We start from the raw sequence: 15,995 nt of genomic DNA on the forward strand, positions 1-15,995 counted from the left end.
ATTCTTGTTTACTATTTTAAACTGCATGCTCAGCAGAATCTAGCTCTAAGGGTGTGACTGCAAACAGTGAACCTTCGAGATGTGGGCATGCGGGAGCCCTCCACAAACATTGTGTCCCATAGAGAGCAAAGCACCAACACAGACAGAAACTGGAGCCCTGGAGGCTGGCTTCCAAGCCGGGGCGAGGCTCAGCACCTGGCCTTCAGCCTCTCTGCAAGGAAGTGGGCAGAATGTATACCCTGTGGCTTTCTTCCAAAATTTAATAGGGCCCCCGAATGTCTGTCTTCACCTCGTTGGGTTCCCAGCCAGAAGCAGCCCATACCCCACTCTAGCCGCGGATAGCGGTGACGTTTCCTTCTGGCAATTCTTCCCCTTTCCAGAGGAATATTTTCTCCTGTTCCATTCGTTCCCACTAAATTTTCAGCACCCATTTTGAATTTCCACTTTGCCTTCAACCCTCCCCCCCCTTTTTTTTTTTACAAGGGAAGCCAGGCTTATTAACAGTGTCATTAGAGCGGCTGACTGCAGTTAAGTGCTGCTTGCAGGGAGGTGCGAATGTGAGTGTTGACGGGCATGTTGGACTCAGGAGGAGCACTTCGCTTCCCTTCAATTATCTGTTCACTTCGTTCATTAGCACTTGAAGGTACCTTTGTGCTTGCTGACTCATAGTTTAGGAATTGGGTAAGACATGCAGTATTGACTGCCCGGCGTTGGTCTCTTTGGGCTCTGGTGGGACTCCATCATTTAACAGCATTGGATGCCCTGCCAGCTTCTTACTGCACATGCCTTTGTTTTACCCACGACAGAAGGTGGGTGCTCTGTCTAGGTCATAGATAATGATGTTGGTTCTATTCCAAAACGTATTTACTGAGTATGTGGTTATGTGCTGAGCGTACATCTGAGGAATATTTTTATAAAGTAGTTCTTTGACAGCCCCAAAGGGTGCCAGTGCCATCCTGCTTCTTGAGGACCCCACCGGCTTTGCAGAAATTTCAGCTGTGTGATTAAGAGCACTGGGGCTTGGGAAGGTGGCCTGCTTCTGAACCGTGTGCCTTCCCGTGAACCAGGTCTTTTATTCTGGGCAGGTATGGGCCAGTCTCAGGAGGGGGTTCCTGAGCTTTCAAATCTGGCTATCTGCCATTCCCTGGACTGCCTGAAAGTTGCTTCCTGTATCTCTACAAGTATGCCTTAACGAAATCTCTCTGTTCTCCTGGCCAAAAAAAAAAAAAAAAAAAGCTGTTTGCATTCTGGAGCAAGTTACTGTATCTCCCAAAGAAGGGACTCAAAATAGGGAAGACCATCCCCCCCACACACACACACATGGGGTTTTTACCCAAGCCTGTCTCAGGGAAACATGGCGGAAAGCAGTAAGCTCTCTTGGAGAAAGACATTTAAATCTTCCATTGAGTGTAAGAGTTGTAGACATGGTGTACCGTGGAACTTTTCTCTTAGTGTCAGCATAAAAAAAGCACTCTTACCAGGAAGCCAACCATTACAGCTATATTCTGAAGCAGGAAGCAGCAATTTTTCACCATCATGTTGGTCTCAGAACCGTCTGAGCTCCTCCACCCATTGAGATAGATCTACACACACATTTGTACCAATTACCTTCAAAACCTCACGGTTTTCCCCTCATCCTATGTGAAGAAGCAACACTAGTCTGAGTGGTGGCCATCGAGAAAATAGCCTGGTTTACCCTAGCATATATTACAGACCCCACCCTCTCCGCGGAATGAAATACAAGCTCTCCTGCAACCTTGCCTGCCACAGAGACTGCAGTGGTGAACGCCTCCTCAGCAACGTCTCCACAGATGTATTTTATTTTAGAGGCTCCGTGAAGTGATTCTCAATGTACAGCAACTCCAGGACACTCTATTTAACCGTTTACTTGTTCATTACTCTGATGTCATCTGCTTGTGAAAAATAAACACAGCCATGGTCAACCTAAGCCTGTATACGGAAGAAGATAGAGACAGACGCTGTTGCTCGGGAAACAGTGTATGGTAATACGTTATAAAGCCGACTCAGGAAATAGAAGGCACTTTCACTTAGTTCATTCCTCACTTGACAGGCAACCTTTTTCGGTTTTGGAGCCTGTTGCTGGAATAGGGCTTTGCTGTTTCACTTTGAAGTGGAAATGAAAATACACTTTGGCTGTGTAGATGCAGAGCTGTGGGACTCAGACTCTCCTGTTTTGCATATCTCTGATAGTCAAAAGGTACCATTTTTTGAGGGGCTACTACGTCAGTGCCAGTCTCCTGCCTCCAAGCCTCAGTTTCCCCAGTTGCACAATGTTAATGAGTCAGTTTCTGCAGTGCTGCATCATAGCATGGAGAATCAAAAAAAAAATAAATCTTATTCTTAGGCTTGTTCATTAGATTTTTGTTAGTTTCTTTCTATACTTGTATATGTGGGGGTACGTACACGTGTGCACGTATGCTTGTGCTTATGAAAGTTGGAAGTCAAGGTGAAAGTCTTTCTCAGTCACGTCTCACCTTACTTACGCAATTGAACTAGACGTCACTGATTGGCTGGGGTGACTGACCAGTTAGTTTCAGGGACCCCCGTCACCACCTTCCCATGCAGGAACTATAGTCACACACCGCCCTGCCTGGCTTTCTACACTGATGGTGCTAGAGATCAGCATTCATCCCACACTTGACCAACGGGGCCATTCAAACTCCACTCAGTAGTTTGAACCCCTCAGAGACCCTTTGTTGGCTCTGAATCCCACCTTCCTCTGCCTTCACCACTACGCACATCCTTTTCATTCTAGGAACAACAGACAAGGCAGAGGATTTTGGAATGTCTCCACAGATACAAAGCAATTGTGGGTTTTTTTTTTCAACTTCTTGGTTTCCCTGGATCCAAATCTTTTTAAATATAGTTTATTAATTTATTCATATTACATCTCAATGGTTATCCCATCCCTTGTATCCTCCCATTCTTCCCTCCCTCCCATTTTCCCCTTACTCCCTTTTCCTATGACTGTGACTGAGGGGGACCTCCTCCCCCTGTATATGCTCATAGGGTATCAAGTCTCTTCTTGGTAGCCTGCTATCCTTCCTCTGTGCTAAGTGCTTATGTGGTATGGTTTCATCCACGGCCTGCCCGTCTATCCTCCCAAACCAGTACACTGCATGCTCCAAGCACACCTGCAGCTACCTTTTTTAGTGTGTGTGTGTGTATGTTTGTGTGCTCAGATGTGTGTGTGAGGTGTGTGCATGGATGCCCATGCCTGGGTGTGCTGAAGAAGCCAGAGAAGGAAATCAGTTGTTCCTCCTTTATTCTTCATTCCTTGTTCAGTGAGAGACCAGGAGCTAGACCAACAGCCAGCAAACCCCACCAATCCTCCTGTCTCCACTTACATGGCCCTGGGTTACAGGCACACATGTGGGCTATAGCTGGTACCTTTGCGATGTGCCTGACTTTTTATATGGACCTGAACTCAGGCCCTTATGTTTGTGTAGCAAATACTTTTAGCCACTGAGCCATCGGTCCAGACCTATTTTCTGAACTTCCCGCCATAAGATCTAGGTTGGTTTTCTTTAGATTGTTTGGCTTAGCTTGTTTCTTCTCTCCAGTTGATTCATCTGCTCAGATGCCATTTACTGAGAGCCGTGTGTGCAGACTGTCATATACAACATGGCCCCTCCCCTCATACGAAGATATCATCTGCTCGCTTTGCCTTTTTACGTTATTTATAACTGTCTTGAATTACACACATCCACACTGTGCCACCTTTCCCCTCTGAAATGCAGTTTTCATGAGAGGAAAGGCATCTCTGGGGGAGCCAATGGTAACGGTGTATGATCCATCCTGGATGCCAATAATGACGACCGGAGTGAATGAATAAGCTGTGACTTCAAAAGGAAATTACTTCAGGAAAACCAGGGGTTTGGTATTGTAGTTTTAAACTGGGAGCTTGTTTGCACCAGTAAATGCTTACTAGAGTTAGCCAAAATCCAGGCACATAACTAACCAAGGAGTTCAAATGTTATCTGCGCTTTAGCTGATTTTATTCCTACGGCTCTTCAAGGAAGCATTTCTATGCCCATTTCAGAGGCACAGAAACTGTGACAGAGCGAGGTTGATGAGCTTGAACCAGGCATCGCAAGGGTTGGGACGAAAGGCAGCTATTTGAGCCAGTGCACTTCACCACCCCCAGAGAAAGCATTCAGCGAGCACACGGCCACTTCCAAACTGCAGCTGTTAGGACTGTTCTACAGAGAGGGAAGGCGGGCTCGGGAAGCTTCAGCAACTTGTCCAAGGACCCACAGCTGCTCCGGGATGAAAGGGGGATCTGAGTGGAGAGCACATTAGGAGTCTCGTTGGCATTACACAGCGTGGGTCGCTGTAGAGCATACTCATTCTGAAGTTGGAGGCGGGGAGGGCAATCATCTTCCCATCATAAAATGTTTCTCTTGGGATACTGGGTTCCAACTTTTGACTACAGATTCATTACAGCCCTGGGATGGACTGATTTCAGTGTGTGAATAAGAAAAGCAGAATGGTTTTTTTTTTCTTTTTTCAGTATAACCACTTGATTAGATAATGTAGTTAGCTGGCTGTTTCTTCAGAAAGACCACAAGTGTGACTTCTAAAATTTCTATATTGGTTACTAAAGTGAACTAGAAAACATATATTTAATATGTCTGGGTCTATGTGCTGATGTAAATAAACAAAATCTGTAAAGTTTAGCCCTATTGTGTTCTTAGAAGTCCCATACACACAGTTTGCCTTCTTTCACTGACTACATCCTTAGTGACTTGGACTTGCTTTCCCAAGGTCCTTTGTAGGGAAGGGAAGATCTTGCCACTCTGTCATCTCTGGCATTCAGTTCAGTACCCTTGCTTATGTGTTACTTATGAGCAAAACACCACAAGGGAAGAAGTAGGATTCAGGAGCCCCCACCCTAGGACCCTGGCTTCCAGAGAAGTTAATGTGAAGACCCATATGTGTATATATGGATATAAACCATTTTTTTCTTTGAAAAATTTCCTAAGCCATTGAGACTTGTTGATTCAGCAAGAAGAAAATGGGTCCGGCCGATGCTATTGAACCCTAGCATTTCCACAGGACTCTTATTATGTTTGTTTTATTCACACAAAGCTATGTGATCCTATCTGAGCCTGTATTTGATGCTCACAATTATCTAAATGTGTGGGTAGTTTGGGTATTATTAAGCCATTTTACAGATGAGGAAATTGAGGGTAATAGAGTTTAAAGAGCCCGCCCAAGGTCAAGAAGCTAATAAACAGCAGAGCCAGCACCTGAACTTTTGGACTCCGAGTTGCATGCTGTCATCTGCAGCCCACACCTACCTCTCCCTGGCCAGACAACCTGACAGTGATGAGACTGCAGATTTAAGTACTCCCACGACACTGGCTTCAACGGGTGGAACCTGTGGCTTCTGTGGGGGCGCAAAATATCACATCCTTTACTCAGCACTGTGTGCGTGCCTGTCCTTCCTTTGAATTTCAATCCCATCTGAAAAGAGGAAATAATGTTTTGGACCAGGAGTACCACTGTATTGTTTCTAGTATTCAACTTTGATTCTTTCCTCTGGAGCATCCTGGTGGTTTGTCCTTGCACCCAGTGTGACAGGTGCAGGTGGCGCTGGTACCTCATGTGACACTTCCTTCTATTCTCTGCTGGCACCCGTGAGCTCTAGGATCAGCAGAGATTTTAGTCCAGGCTCACTCTGCTTTACTCACTATTTGCTCCGCTGGCTTTATTCTTATGGTTTTTTTTTTCTCTCCAGGATTTGATGGAGTTGTGAAATTGATCAAAGACCTCTGTTTATTCAGGGAAAGGATTTCAGAAATAAGTGGTTCAGTGACTCCAGGTAAATAAACCAGGAACCAAGGTTGATTGGAAAAACAAACAAACCAGCAAACAAACAACCCGTGTGATTCAGCAGAGAATCAACTAGCCAGCCCCAGGCATAGAAGGAACCTAGTGTAGCCAGGCTGGACGGGGAGGGTGACTGGGTGTCCTGTGGGAAGTCAGCAGGCCAGTAGAAGGCAGTAAGGACTTACCTTTCACTTGAATGATTGATAACTGTGGTACTGACCCCTTTCAACAGGTTAAAAAAAAATTGAGCTTTCCAAGCAGAAACAAAACGCAACTCCCATTGATGTTTAAAAAACAAATGAGCTGACCCAGTCTGTGTCTTCCTTGCAGACACACGAGTTTGGCCTGCCCAGGCCTTGGAAGTCAGAATGCTGCTCCTCTGCCACATTCTGGCTGTGACCATCCTTGAGATGCTGATCCTCTCGGAAAACTGGGCATTTGCCAAGAACATCAACTTCTACAACGTGAGGCCCCCTCTTGACCGTAAGTAGGGGCTGTGGCCCTCATTCTGTGTCTGTTTGACGGCCCTTTTCCATTTACCACACTTTTGTAGAATGGTTGGCTCTATCTAGAGTGAAAGAGGCAGGGCCAGTGCCTGTCGGGCCGAGGGTGCAGTGGTGGAAAGCTTCTCCCTTCTCTAGAGAGGGCTGCTTCCTGCTAGTCTCTCAAGGCTTTGCCTTCAAGAACGCAAACATGAACAAGTCCCTTGTGGGCACTGTCTCTGATCGTGACTCGGCAGAGAGAGTTCAGTGATCTTTGAGGATTTCTTCTTCAGAGAAGATTACCGGCTATAGAAAGTTTCTGCATAAGTGACACTTTTTGAAAACGTGTCAGAAAGTTCAAAAATGGGAGGAAGAGTGTGACCTGGACCTTCATTACCGTTACCCACAATTAATGCTGCATAAAAGTCTTGTCACTGACAGCAGTTGAATAGTAGTCCAGAGGCTGAGATGTACAGCATGTGTGTCTTTCTCTTTCTCCTCTTCTCTTTTAAAATGCTTTCCCGGGGCTGGCAACACCACAACCAGGGTGAGAGCTGCTTTCAGCCTAGCCCTGCGCAGGACAGGTGTATCACTGCTGTCCTTCACTTTGCATTTCCTTTTCCTTTCTTCGATTTGTTTTGAGCCATTGTTGTTATTTTGTGGTGTTGTTTTGTTTTGTTTGTACTTTTCAAGACAGGGTTTCTCTGTGTAGCCTGGCTGTCGTGGACTCATTTTGTAGACCCATGCTGGCCTTGAACTCACAGAGATCCACCTGGCTCTGCCTCCCCAGGGCTGGGATTAAAAGTGTGTGTCACTACTGTCTGGCCACTTTGTATTTTCTATGTTATCCAGATGTTCCATCTTCTCTGTCTCTGTCTAGCTCCTTTATACACACACACACACACACACACACACACACACACACACACACACACGTATATGTATGAATGTATATGTATATGCATATTTGTCTGTGTATGCACATGCTATATAATCTCCAATGCCATTACCATCCTTGCACACTCCCTCAACTCCTCTTTCTTCAGAAGATTAAACTGTAATAGAAACATACCATGGATCTTTCAAAGTAGCTTGTGAGGCCATTTTCATTTCTCTACGATGGAAGATCATAGTAGTTACTAGAAGGGGAATAAATGAACCAAGCACCAGCCTGACGGGTCAGCCAGCTCTCGGGACACAGGCACTCCACACAGGAGGTCTTGTATGTTTTGTCTCATCTAATAAACATGCTGATTGTGTGCTATTTTTGATGTTGGGAAAAATGTGTGTGTTTTTTTTTTGACCTTACTTTATTTATTTTTTTCAAGCCACACCATTTCCAAACAGTTTCAAGTGTTTCACTTGTGAAAATGCAGGGGATAATTATAATTGCAACCGATGGGCAGAAGACAAGTGGTGTCCACAGGGTGAGTATCTGAGCTTGGGAGGCTCTTCCAGGTTCTTGTCTGACCTCTCTTTAGGTCCTTCCCTTAGCTGGAGGGAGATGTCTTATGTACTAGATTCGCATGCCAACCCAGCCTAATGACTTTCTTCAGGGGTCCTGGATTTCTTGAGAAAGACTATCCAAGACACCAGCTTATCCCGAGAGAATGTGGAGATGGGTGACACGGCCTCAGCATGCAGTTGCATCCATCATTGGAAATATTCCTGAGAAGGTGCTTACGAAGAGGACAGAAAGCAGTGTTGACTAAGGCATTCAAACAATTCCAGAAATGCTTGGCACTTGGTGCTACCCTAGTAAAGTCGTACTTATGGGCTTAAAGCAAAGAAAGGTTTCTGTACTTCACTCTCAAGTGTCACTGATGCCTAGGAAGCACATTCTCTTCCCTGACAAACATTTGACCACCCTGGGTAGTTTACTGGTACATCTCCAATCCAGTGCCTAGCTCCTAATATCTCAGCAAAGACTTGCTAAAAGATGAATGGATGTCGTTGACTAGGGGAATCTTCTCTGAATATACATTAAAACAATGACCCGAATGACCAAACAAGGAAGCCAGATGGAGATCTTCAGGAAAAGTGTGCCTGGAAGGGAATTCTCCAATGTAAAGGCTTCCAGAGGCAATAGGTGGTGTGACCTCTTCAGTGAGCAGGAAAGAGACTGGCCACTGTGGTGCAGTAGGAGATGGAAAAAAAGTCTGAGAGGGACCTATGTGTGAAGAAAGGCAGGTGTTTTTTGTTTTTTGTTTTCTGACATAGGATACTGATTGTGACGTGAAATGTTGCTGTTGGGTAGCTGGAGATGGAAGTCAAGGAATACATCCAGTGGGGACTGTCCGTTGCTTTTGGATGGAAGATGGGAACTGGAATTCCTAGTGGTAGAAATAGAGCTGTGAGGAAAGTGAATGTTTTCATTGCAGAGTTGAAAGTAAAACATAGGCAGGATATGCTGATAGGACTTCAGAATCGAGAGGGCCGTAAGGAGACTGGGCTGTTCCTGTTTTAGGCTTTCAGATGCAATGGCATAAGAGAAACAACCAGCAGAACAGACATTCAATTTAGAAGTTGCTGGTTGGCGCCCATTACCGTGAATCTTTGCAAGTATTGACGCTATGTTGTTTATAGTAGTAGAATGCTCCCCCCCCCCCGATATAGGAAATCTGTAGAATCCCCCCAACTCAAAAACAATTCCACTGGCTACGTTACCGAGAGTCACTGCTAAGTTAAGTGTCCATACTTGTAGCATCTATGTGGCCAGTGCTCTTCTTTATCCCTTGCCTGGAAGAAGCAATTATTAGAATCTTTTTTCTTGAGGTTCTTTTACATTTCTGCAGAGTGACTGCTCTTAAATTGTTATTTGCTTGTACATGTATGATTGTGCATTTCCTTCCTGTTTCTACACAATTTTCTGTTAGCTGTTTTAAAGGATTTTTTTCTCTTTAGAATATTATACAAACCTATAATTCATTTTTCATGAAATCTGTTCTCTTTTGATTCCCCTCCAATTTCTCCCTTATTCCTTTTCCCTACACTGTTCCCCAGTTTTGAGTTTGTTTCCTTTTCTTTCAGCTCACTGAGTCCAGTCAGTGGGGATGGGTAAAAGACAATCTATGCCAAGGGTATCCTGTTAGGGGCCATGTCCTGAAGAAAGCTAACGCCATCACCTGCTCCTCAGCCAGGAGTGGGATTTCATGAGTCTCTTCTTTGCCTGTCCTTTTGTTTAGCCTTGACCTTGTACAGGTCTTCTGTGGAGCTACTGTGAGCTCCTATATGCAGTGGCCCTGTGGTGTCCAGAAAACACTGTTTCACTGCAAATAGCCACTTCCCTGGCCCTTAAAATCTTCTTGAACCCTTCTTCTCCATGACGAGCCCTGAGCCCTGGAGTAGGCGCTGTGGTACAGCTGTCCAGTTAACACCGAGGATTCCACATCCTTATCCTCTGTGCTTTGACCACTTGTGGCTCTCTATTAATCGCTCTGTCCTGTAGAAATAAGATTCCTTGATGAAGGTTGAGAGACGTACTAATCTATGGGTATAAAAGCGAGAACATAGAGGCAATTTATCACTGTGTCCTTTAGCAGAACAATAGCAGGATGGTTTCTCCTAGAACCTGGGACCTCCCTAGCCACAGATTTTGGCCCAGTTAATAGTACCGGCATGAGTTCCACCTTGTAGAATGGACTTTAAATCCATGCAGGAAGAGACTGGTTAATTTGTTTTAAAGTTTTAGGGTTGGTTGATAGCTATCTCTCCTAATTTATTTCAGACGGTCGATATAATTCAGTAACAGTGTGTTTTAAGTTCCCACTGAAGACCAAGTAGAAGGGTTTGAGCAGCTTTAAAGTTTACTTGTTCATTGGCCTTTCCTTTGTGGAGCGTGCTATTCCTTGAATCACCTTTCAAAGTCTGTGCTGACTATATCTGGGCATGATGCTCCAATCTGTTGTTTATCAACTAAAGCCTTTTATCTGCTTCTGGGTTTGAGAATATCATCTCTTTTGCTTATTTAAAAATCTTTTAAGCATTAATTTATATATGTGAGTGTTTTGACTGTATGTCTGTGTTCCACATGCACGGCTTGTGTCCAAGGAGACCAGAAGAAGGCATTAGATCCCCTGGAACTGGAGTTAATAGATGATTGTTACTGTCTGTGTGTAAGCTGGGAATTGAACCTAGTTCCTCCAGAAGATCAACAAGTGCCTAGCGATCTTTCCAGCCCAAATAGCATCTCTTTTTAACCATATTTTTTTTTAAAGGCGACCTTAGCTTCCTGTCCCCCAAACAGTGTCAGCAACAGCAAAGGCAGTTTAGTTGAATCTGCCACCTGAGAGGCCATCTCTTACAGGAACCAGTGTGGAATGACCCACCTTCCAGCACAGCATGAGAGGTCCTTTCTTGACCATCTGCTGGTGAAGTCTCAAAGACCTTTACCATCTGACATTATAACTGTGGTGCCATTTCTTACGCTTCCCTTTGCTGTCATTTGGGAAGTGATAGTCAACCCTCTATCCAGGACAAGAAGGCCTGGAGCCAATGTTCTTTGTCATCTCAGACTTGCCTTTCTCCCTACAGCCTCACTTGTGGCCTGTCAGCCTTGTTAAAAGGGGGTCTTGCTGTAACCCAACATGACAACATGGATATTTCTTGTTTTATTTACAACAGCTTTTGTGGTGGCAAGCTTAGAGGTTACTTTCATGTGTGTGATGTGTGCAATTCTCCAGATAAACACAAGCAGCCATTAATTTCCAATTATTCTGAGTTTAGATTATACAATGAAATGCCCTTTCCAAACAATTTAACAGCTCCATTTCCTTCAGACTCCAAAAGTCAGCTACTTTTGTCCAGTTTAATACTGAGTATCCAGGGTGGCAGCCAAGTGTCCTGATTATGTGGACAAATCCTTGAAACCTGCTTTGGTTCGAACCCTACCTTACATCCATGTAACTCTTCCACATGTATGGCCATGGGCAAGGTGGTGGTGCTAAAGCCTTGGCGCTCAGGAAGCAGAGGCAGGAGAACCTCTGTGTGAGTTCTAGGTCAGCCTCTAGGGAGCTCCAGACCATCCAGGACTACATAATGAGATGTTGTCTAAGACAAAGTGGATGTTAATATGGTCTATGGCCTTCCAAAGGCTCATGATGAGGACTGAATGAACACAAGTTAGAAGGTGACTGACTACCAATCTACAATAGGAATGTATTTGCCATTGTAAATAACACTAAAGTTATCAAAATGCCACTGTATGTATTAACATGTCATTAAAAAATACAATAATCTTAAAGGATCTAACGGGACTTACTTGTGACAGGAACTCTGCCTTCTCAATCTTGGTCCATTTCCTCCCAGTCAGTTGCTATTGAGATCCATAGTGAATAAATTGATGAGAATTTCCACAGTCTTTGGTAGCAGCAGGGAGACACAGAACTAAAACAGAACATCCTTTGGTGTCACCTGGACCACTTTCTTAGGAGAATGATAAGTCATAAAATGTATGGTTAAAACAGTGAGGATAACCATATAGAAATGGGCAGAGATGGGCGGGAAACAGGAAGAGGAGAGAAAAAGTGAAATACATTGATGAGGTAGAGTCGAACGTGCTAGAGGGTTTAGACTCTGAATAAGCGAGATGAGGAAGAAGGGGGGCCTGATATGTAGCTGGGGACCCATTTGCCGTGTAGCCTGTGAGGAACAAATTTTGAGTGAAGTTCCACGTTTCCAGACGTGTACTTTTTGTGCTCACAGTTTCTGTCTTAATTTGGAGTTCCAGAACATATGCTTCTGAGGAAGAAAGAGCAGGCGGGGGACATAAATACTTGCCTATTCTATTAGCAGGCCAAGGATTGATGAGAACTCTGTCCATTTTTCTCAGCTTTAGCTGATGGCAAAGGAACTGGATACCCGTTTATATTCATTTTCAAAACACATGTGCACTTCGGGAGCCGATGTCTTTGCAGAAATGCCACCTACAAACTATAGCATTCGCTGCTATTAAGTTTCTCACACGTGGAAGTCTTAAGATTATTCTAAATTATAATCTTTTCTGGCAAGATGGTGGAGGGGCCTCTTTTGCAATATGGAAAATAAAATTGCCTTTTGTTGTTGTTAAATCTTCCTAGACACACAGTATTGCTTGACAGTTCATCACTTCACCAGCCACGGAAGAAGCATATCCATCACTAAAAAGTGTGCCTCTAAAAACGAATGCCATTTTGTTGGCTGCCGCCACAGCCGAGATTCGGAGCACACGGTAAAGATTTGTGTGTGTGTGTGTGTGTGTGTGTGTGTGTGTGATTACTTTCCTAGGTTTCATGGTGATGGTGGTAAGTTATGCATCAAAGCAGAACCAAGAAGGAGAAGCTATATCTTAGATTTGTTTGCACTCCAACATAAAGACGCCATTACAGCCCCACGAGGAGAACAGACATTTGAAGATGCTCTGTCTTCAAAAAATAATAATATTACTAAGAACAAATATTAATTCCCAGGGTCCAGAGTTTACCTCTGGGCTTCAGAGGAATAGTCTGAAGCCGAATCTAAAAGCTCAGAAATAATCCATCCTTGAGGGTATAGAAGGCCCTGGAGTCTGGATGACTTGTTCTGTTCCTGGTCAAAACTCATCACAATCCCTTCCCAGGGTAACTAGAAGGCAGAAAGGAGAAAAAGGCATGGCTTTTCCATTGAAACTTTGTCTCTTTCTGCATCTCTGCTCAGAGGAGAAAGAGTCTAGGAGAATAAGATAGATTTATATACATGTTGGATCAGTTGATCTCTAATATTCTCACTGTGTCATCCCAAACAAAAGTGTACTCTTATATGCAGAGATCCTAAAATTTGGGATGGCGGAGGGCGTTGTTTGACAATATGTTTCACGAGGTTTTAGAATGTGATGCAGCATGCAAGTCAGTGACTCTGACATCAGTGATCAGTCGATTCTGATCATACAAGGGCCATATGGGAGGTGTGTTGGTGAGGCTGGAAGGGAGCAGCCTAGATTGCCTGAAATGGAACTTCACATGGACGTCTAAGGCATCAAGACTAAGCACTGTAGCTCATGCCTGTAATCCTGGTACTTTGGAGGCTGAGGCAGGATGATTGTGAGTGTGAGGGCAGGCCGGGCTTTGTAGCAAGATTCAAAAAGGAAAAAAGAAACTTTCCCCTGGGTGAAACTGATGGGCAGCTAGCTGGCTGGGCCGCTGCTCAGGTCTGTGCTTGAGGTTGCTGCCTGCCTACTGCCTCATTGGCCTGGAAACCTGCGCGAGCGGCCAGTTTATGACATCATGGCTTCAGGCCAGGCATGCATTCCTATTGGCGATCAGAGGTCACTTCCTTCTTTTTTTTTTTAAGTCTTTTTTTAAATTAATTTATTCATATTACATCTCAGTTGTTAGCCCATCCCTTGTATCCTCCCATTCCTCCCTTCCTCCCACACCCCCCTACTCCCCTCCCCTATGTCTGTGTCTGAGGGGGACCTCCTCCCCCTGTATATGCTCATAGGGTATCAAGTCAGAGGTCACTTCCTTAGAAACACTCTTAAGAACCTGGACTTTGTGCTTTTTGGTTTTTTTTTTTTTTCTTTTAAGCAAACCATCACTGCAATCATAATGGGGCTCAGTGAGAGCACAGACAAGAGCGAGTCACCATTACCAGCTAACAAGGAATCCTAAGAAAGAAAACCAAAGACAAGTCCGGAAGGTTCCTAACTTTCGCTTTGGTTTCATTGTTTTCGAATAAACGTGTCACGATCTACCAACTGGATAGTTTACTTCAGTTTCCCTTGTTCACCTCACTTATGCTTGGGTTTGACACAGAAACTTCAAAGGTTGGGATGGAGACTCTGAGGGCAACATTTGCTCAGCACGGGAAGGGTACCCACAGCCTGGGGCAAGTGCCCAGGCTGCCCTATCAACTCCAGCGCCTGCTTGGATTTGTTGCTGTTATTTGGTTTGGGTTTTGCTCCTGTCCCCTCCCTGCTCTTCACTCTTCTTCCTCTTCCTTCCTTGCGCACAGGAGTGCAGGTCTTGCTGTGAAGGGATGATCTGCAACGTGGAACTGCCCACCAACCACACGAATGCGGTCTTTGCTGTAATGCACGCGCAGAGGACATCCGGCGGCAGTGTCCTCACACCCTACCTCCCGGTGCTGGCCTGGATCTTCATGCTTCCCTTGCTATGAGGATGCTGTTCCTATGAGAGGCAGAGACCACCAGCACTAATGAAGCACAAGGCGGAAATTGTGGACCGGTGAACTTTGGTGCCAAGGCCCATCTTGCACTTGATAAAGAGGATATATTGGACCCCAAAGTAGAAGGCAAAGGTTTGCTTTGCTGAAAAGCTCCTGCATGAGGTCACAGCATGGAGCAGGAGGACTTGGTAGGAACCGAGAGGACCCCCTAACTTCCAGTGTCCTGATCCAGGGGTTGCTGCATCCTGTCAGTTCTGTCTTCTGTCAGAGGCTCCTGCCAGTATTGTTGATGGTTACATTAAGGAGATAGGCCCTAGCCTGACTAGACCTTCACCTGGAAGGACTTTGTGACCTCATGGACTCCCTCAGAGGCTGCTGGGTCAGACTCTCTGGTTTCTGTGGTTAGCTCAGAGCATCTCTATGAAATGTGACCCTTCTACCCATGGGAGAGCCATTTCTCTACTGGGTTAACTTCCCATTAGTGTAACAAATACCTGAGAAGATCCATCTATAAAGATAAATGGTTTGTTTGGGCTCACAGGTTTGGAGATTGCAGTACCTACTGGTTTGGTACTTGTGTCAGAGAGTGACTAGGCACTCTCTCATAATAGAAACTTGAAAAGGACACAAGATGAGCTGGACAGATGGCTCAGCAGTTAAGAGCACTGACTCATCTTCTAGAGGACCCCGGTTTGATTCTCAGCACTCCCTTAGCAGAACACAACTGGTAACTCCAGTCCCACGGAATCCAGTGCCCTCTTCTGGCCGCTGCGAGTACTGCATACATGTGGTGCAAAGACATGTGCAGGCATATGTGTATGGGTTATACATGATTCTTTTTAATAAAAGGAAAGGAAGGAAAAAGAGAGAAATGGGGGTGGGGGAGAGGATGTGCATGTAGGGTTCTATAGTACCTTTCAAGGTCTTGTTCCCAATGTCCTAAGCCCTCCTACTAGCCGCCAGGTCCTAAAGACTCAACCACCTCCTTAACTGCACCAATGTGCTGAGGACCAAACTTGTAAGAGTCAAGATCCAAACAATAGTACCCCCTAACCACCTAGTCAGTGAGAAGGGCAGCTGTAGGAGGGAACTATCCAGTTGAAATTCCATGAGCCCATTGCCGATTACGACGTGGTTACGGGTCGGGGTGTAAAGCTTTGAGTTATATGGTGTAATGCATGCTGCGTGTTTCTTGACAGTGTGGAGGCCTCTGATGACTCACATTTACCAATGCCACTAAATGTGTGTTTCCAGGCACCATGGGTCTGAAAGAATAAAATTTTATGCCAATGCAGCTTAGTGTTTGTTTGTTTGTTTTTCCTTTGGGGGGTGAGGAGAGAGGTGATGAGAGAGACTCTTCATGGACGCTAAATAACAAAGAGTAAATTGAGTCACGAAACTTCCCTGACCAGGAGAGATGGATGCCACTGCGCCATGCTCACCCTCAGTAGCAGCCTACCAAGACTCAAGAAATTCTAAGAGTGCTCTTCCCCAGTCCAGACACCTAGTCTTCTC

The 15,995-nt window shown here is 45.0% G+C and overlaps 1 protein-coding gene across 21 annotated transcripts in view; it reads left to right on the plus strand.

Annotated features, from left to right (window-relative positions):
* The window catches only part of LYPD6B (LY6/PLAUR domain containing 6B), a 165,396-nt gene extending 149,622 nt beyond the window's left edge, over positions 1-15,774 (plus strand). For 19 of the 21 annotated variants that reach the window (XM_084800022.1, XM_084800024.1, XM_084800026.1 and 16 more), the window contains 5 exons: positions 5,765-5,848; positions 6,187-6,339; positions 7,667-7,765; positions 12,416-12,546; positions 14,307-15,774. In XM_084800022.1, the coding sequence (XP_084656148.1) occupies positions 6,225-6,339; positions 7,667-7,765; positions 12,416-12,546; positions 14,307-14,471 (510 nt within the window). In that variant the 5' untranslated portion in view covers positions 5,765-5,848; positions 6,187-6,224 and the 3' untranslated portion in view covers positions 14,472-15,774. The remainder of the gene's footprint in view (positions 1-5,764; positions 5,849-6,186; positions 6,340-7,666; positions 7,766-12,415; positions 12,547-14,306) is intronic. The other 2 variants (XM_084800023.1, XM_084800037.1) reach the window with 1 other exon arrangement.
* The last annotated feature ends 221 nt before the right edge of the window (positions 15,775-15,995 follow it).

This window comes from Acomys minous (assembly GCF_964271855.1).
Source record: "Acomys minous genome assembly, chromosome: 10".
Lineage (NCBI taxonomy): Eukaryota > Metazoa > Chordata > Mammalia > Rodentia > Muridae > Acomys > Acomys minous.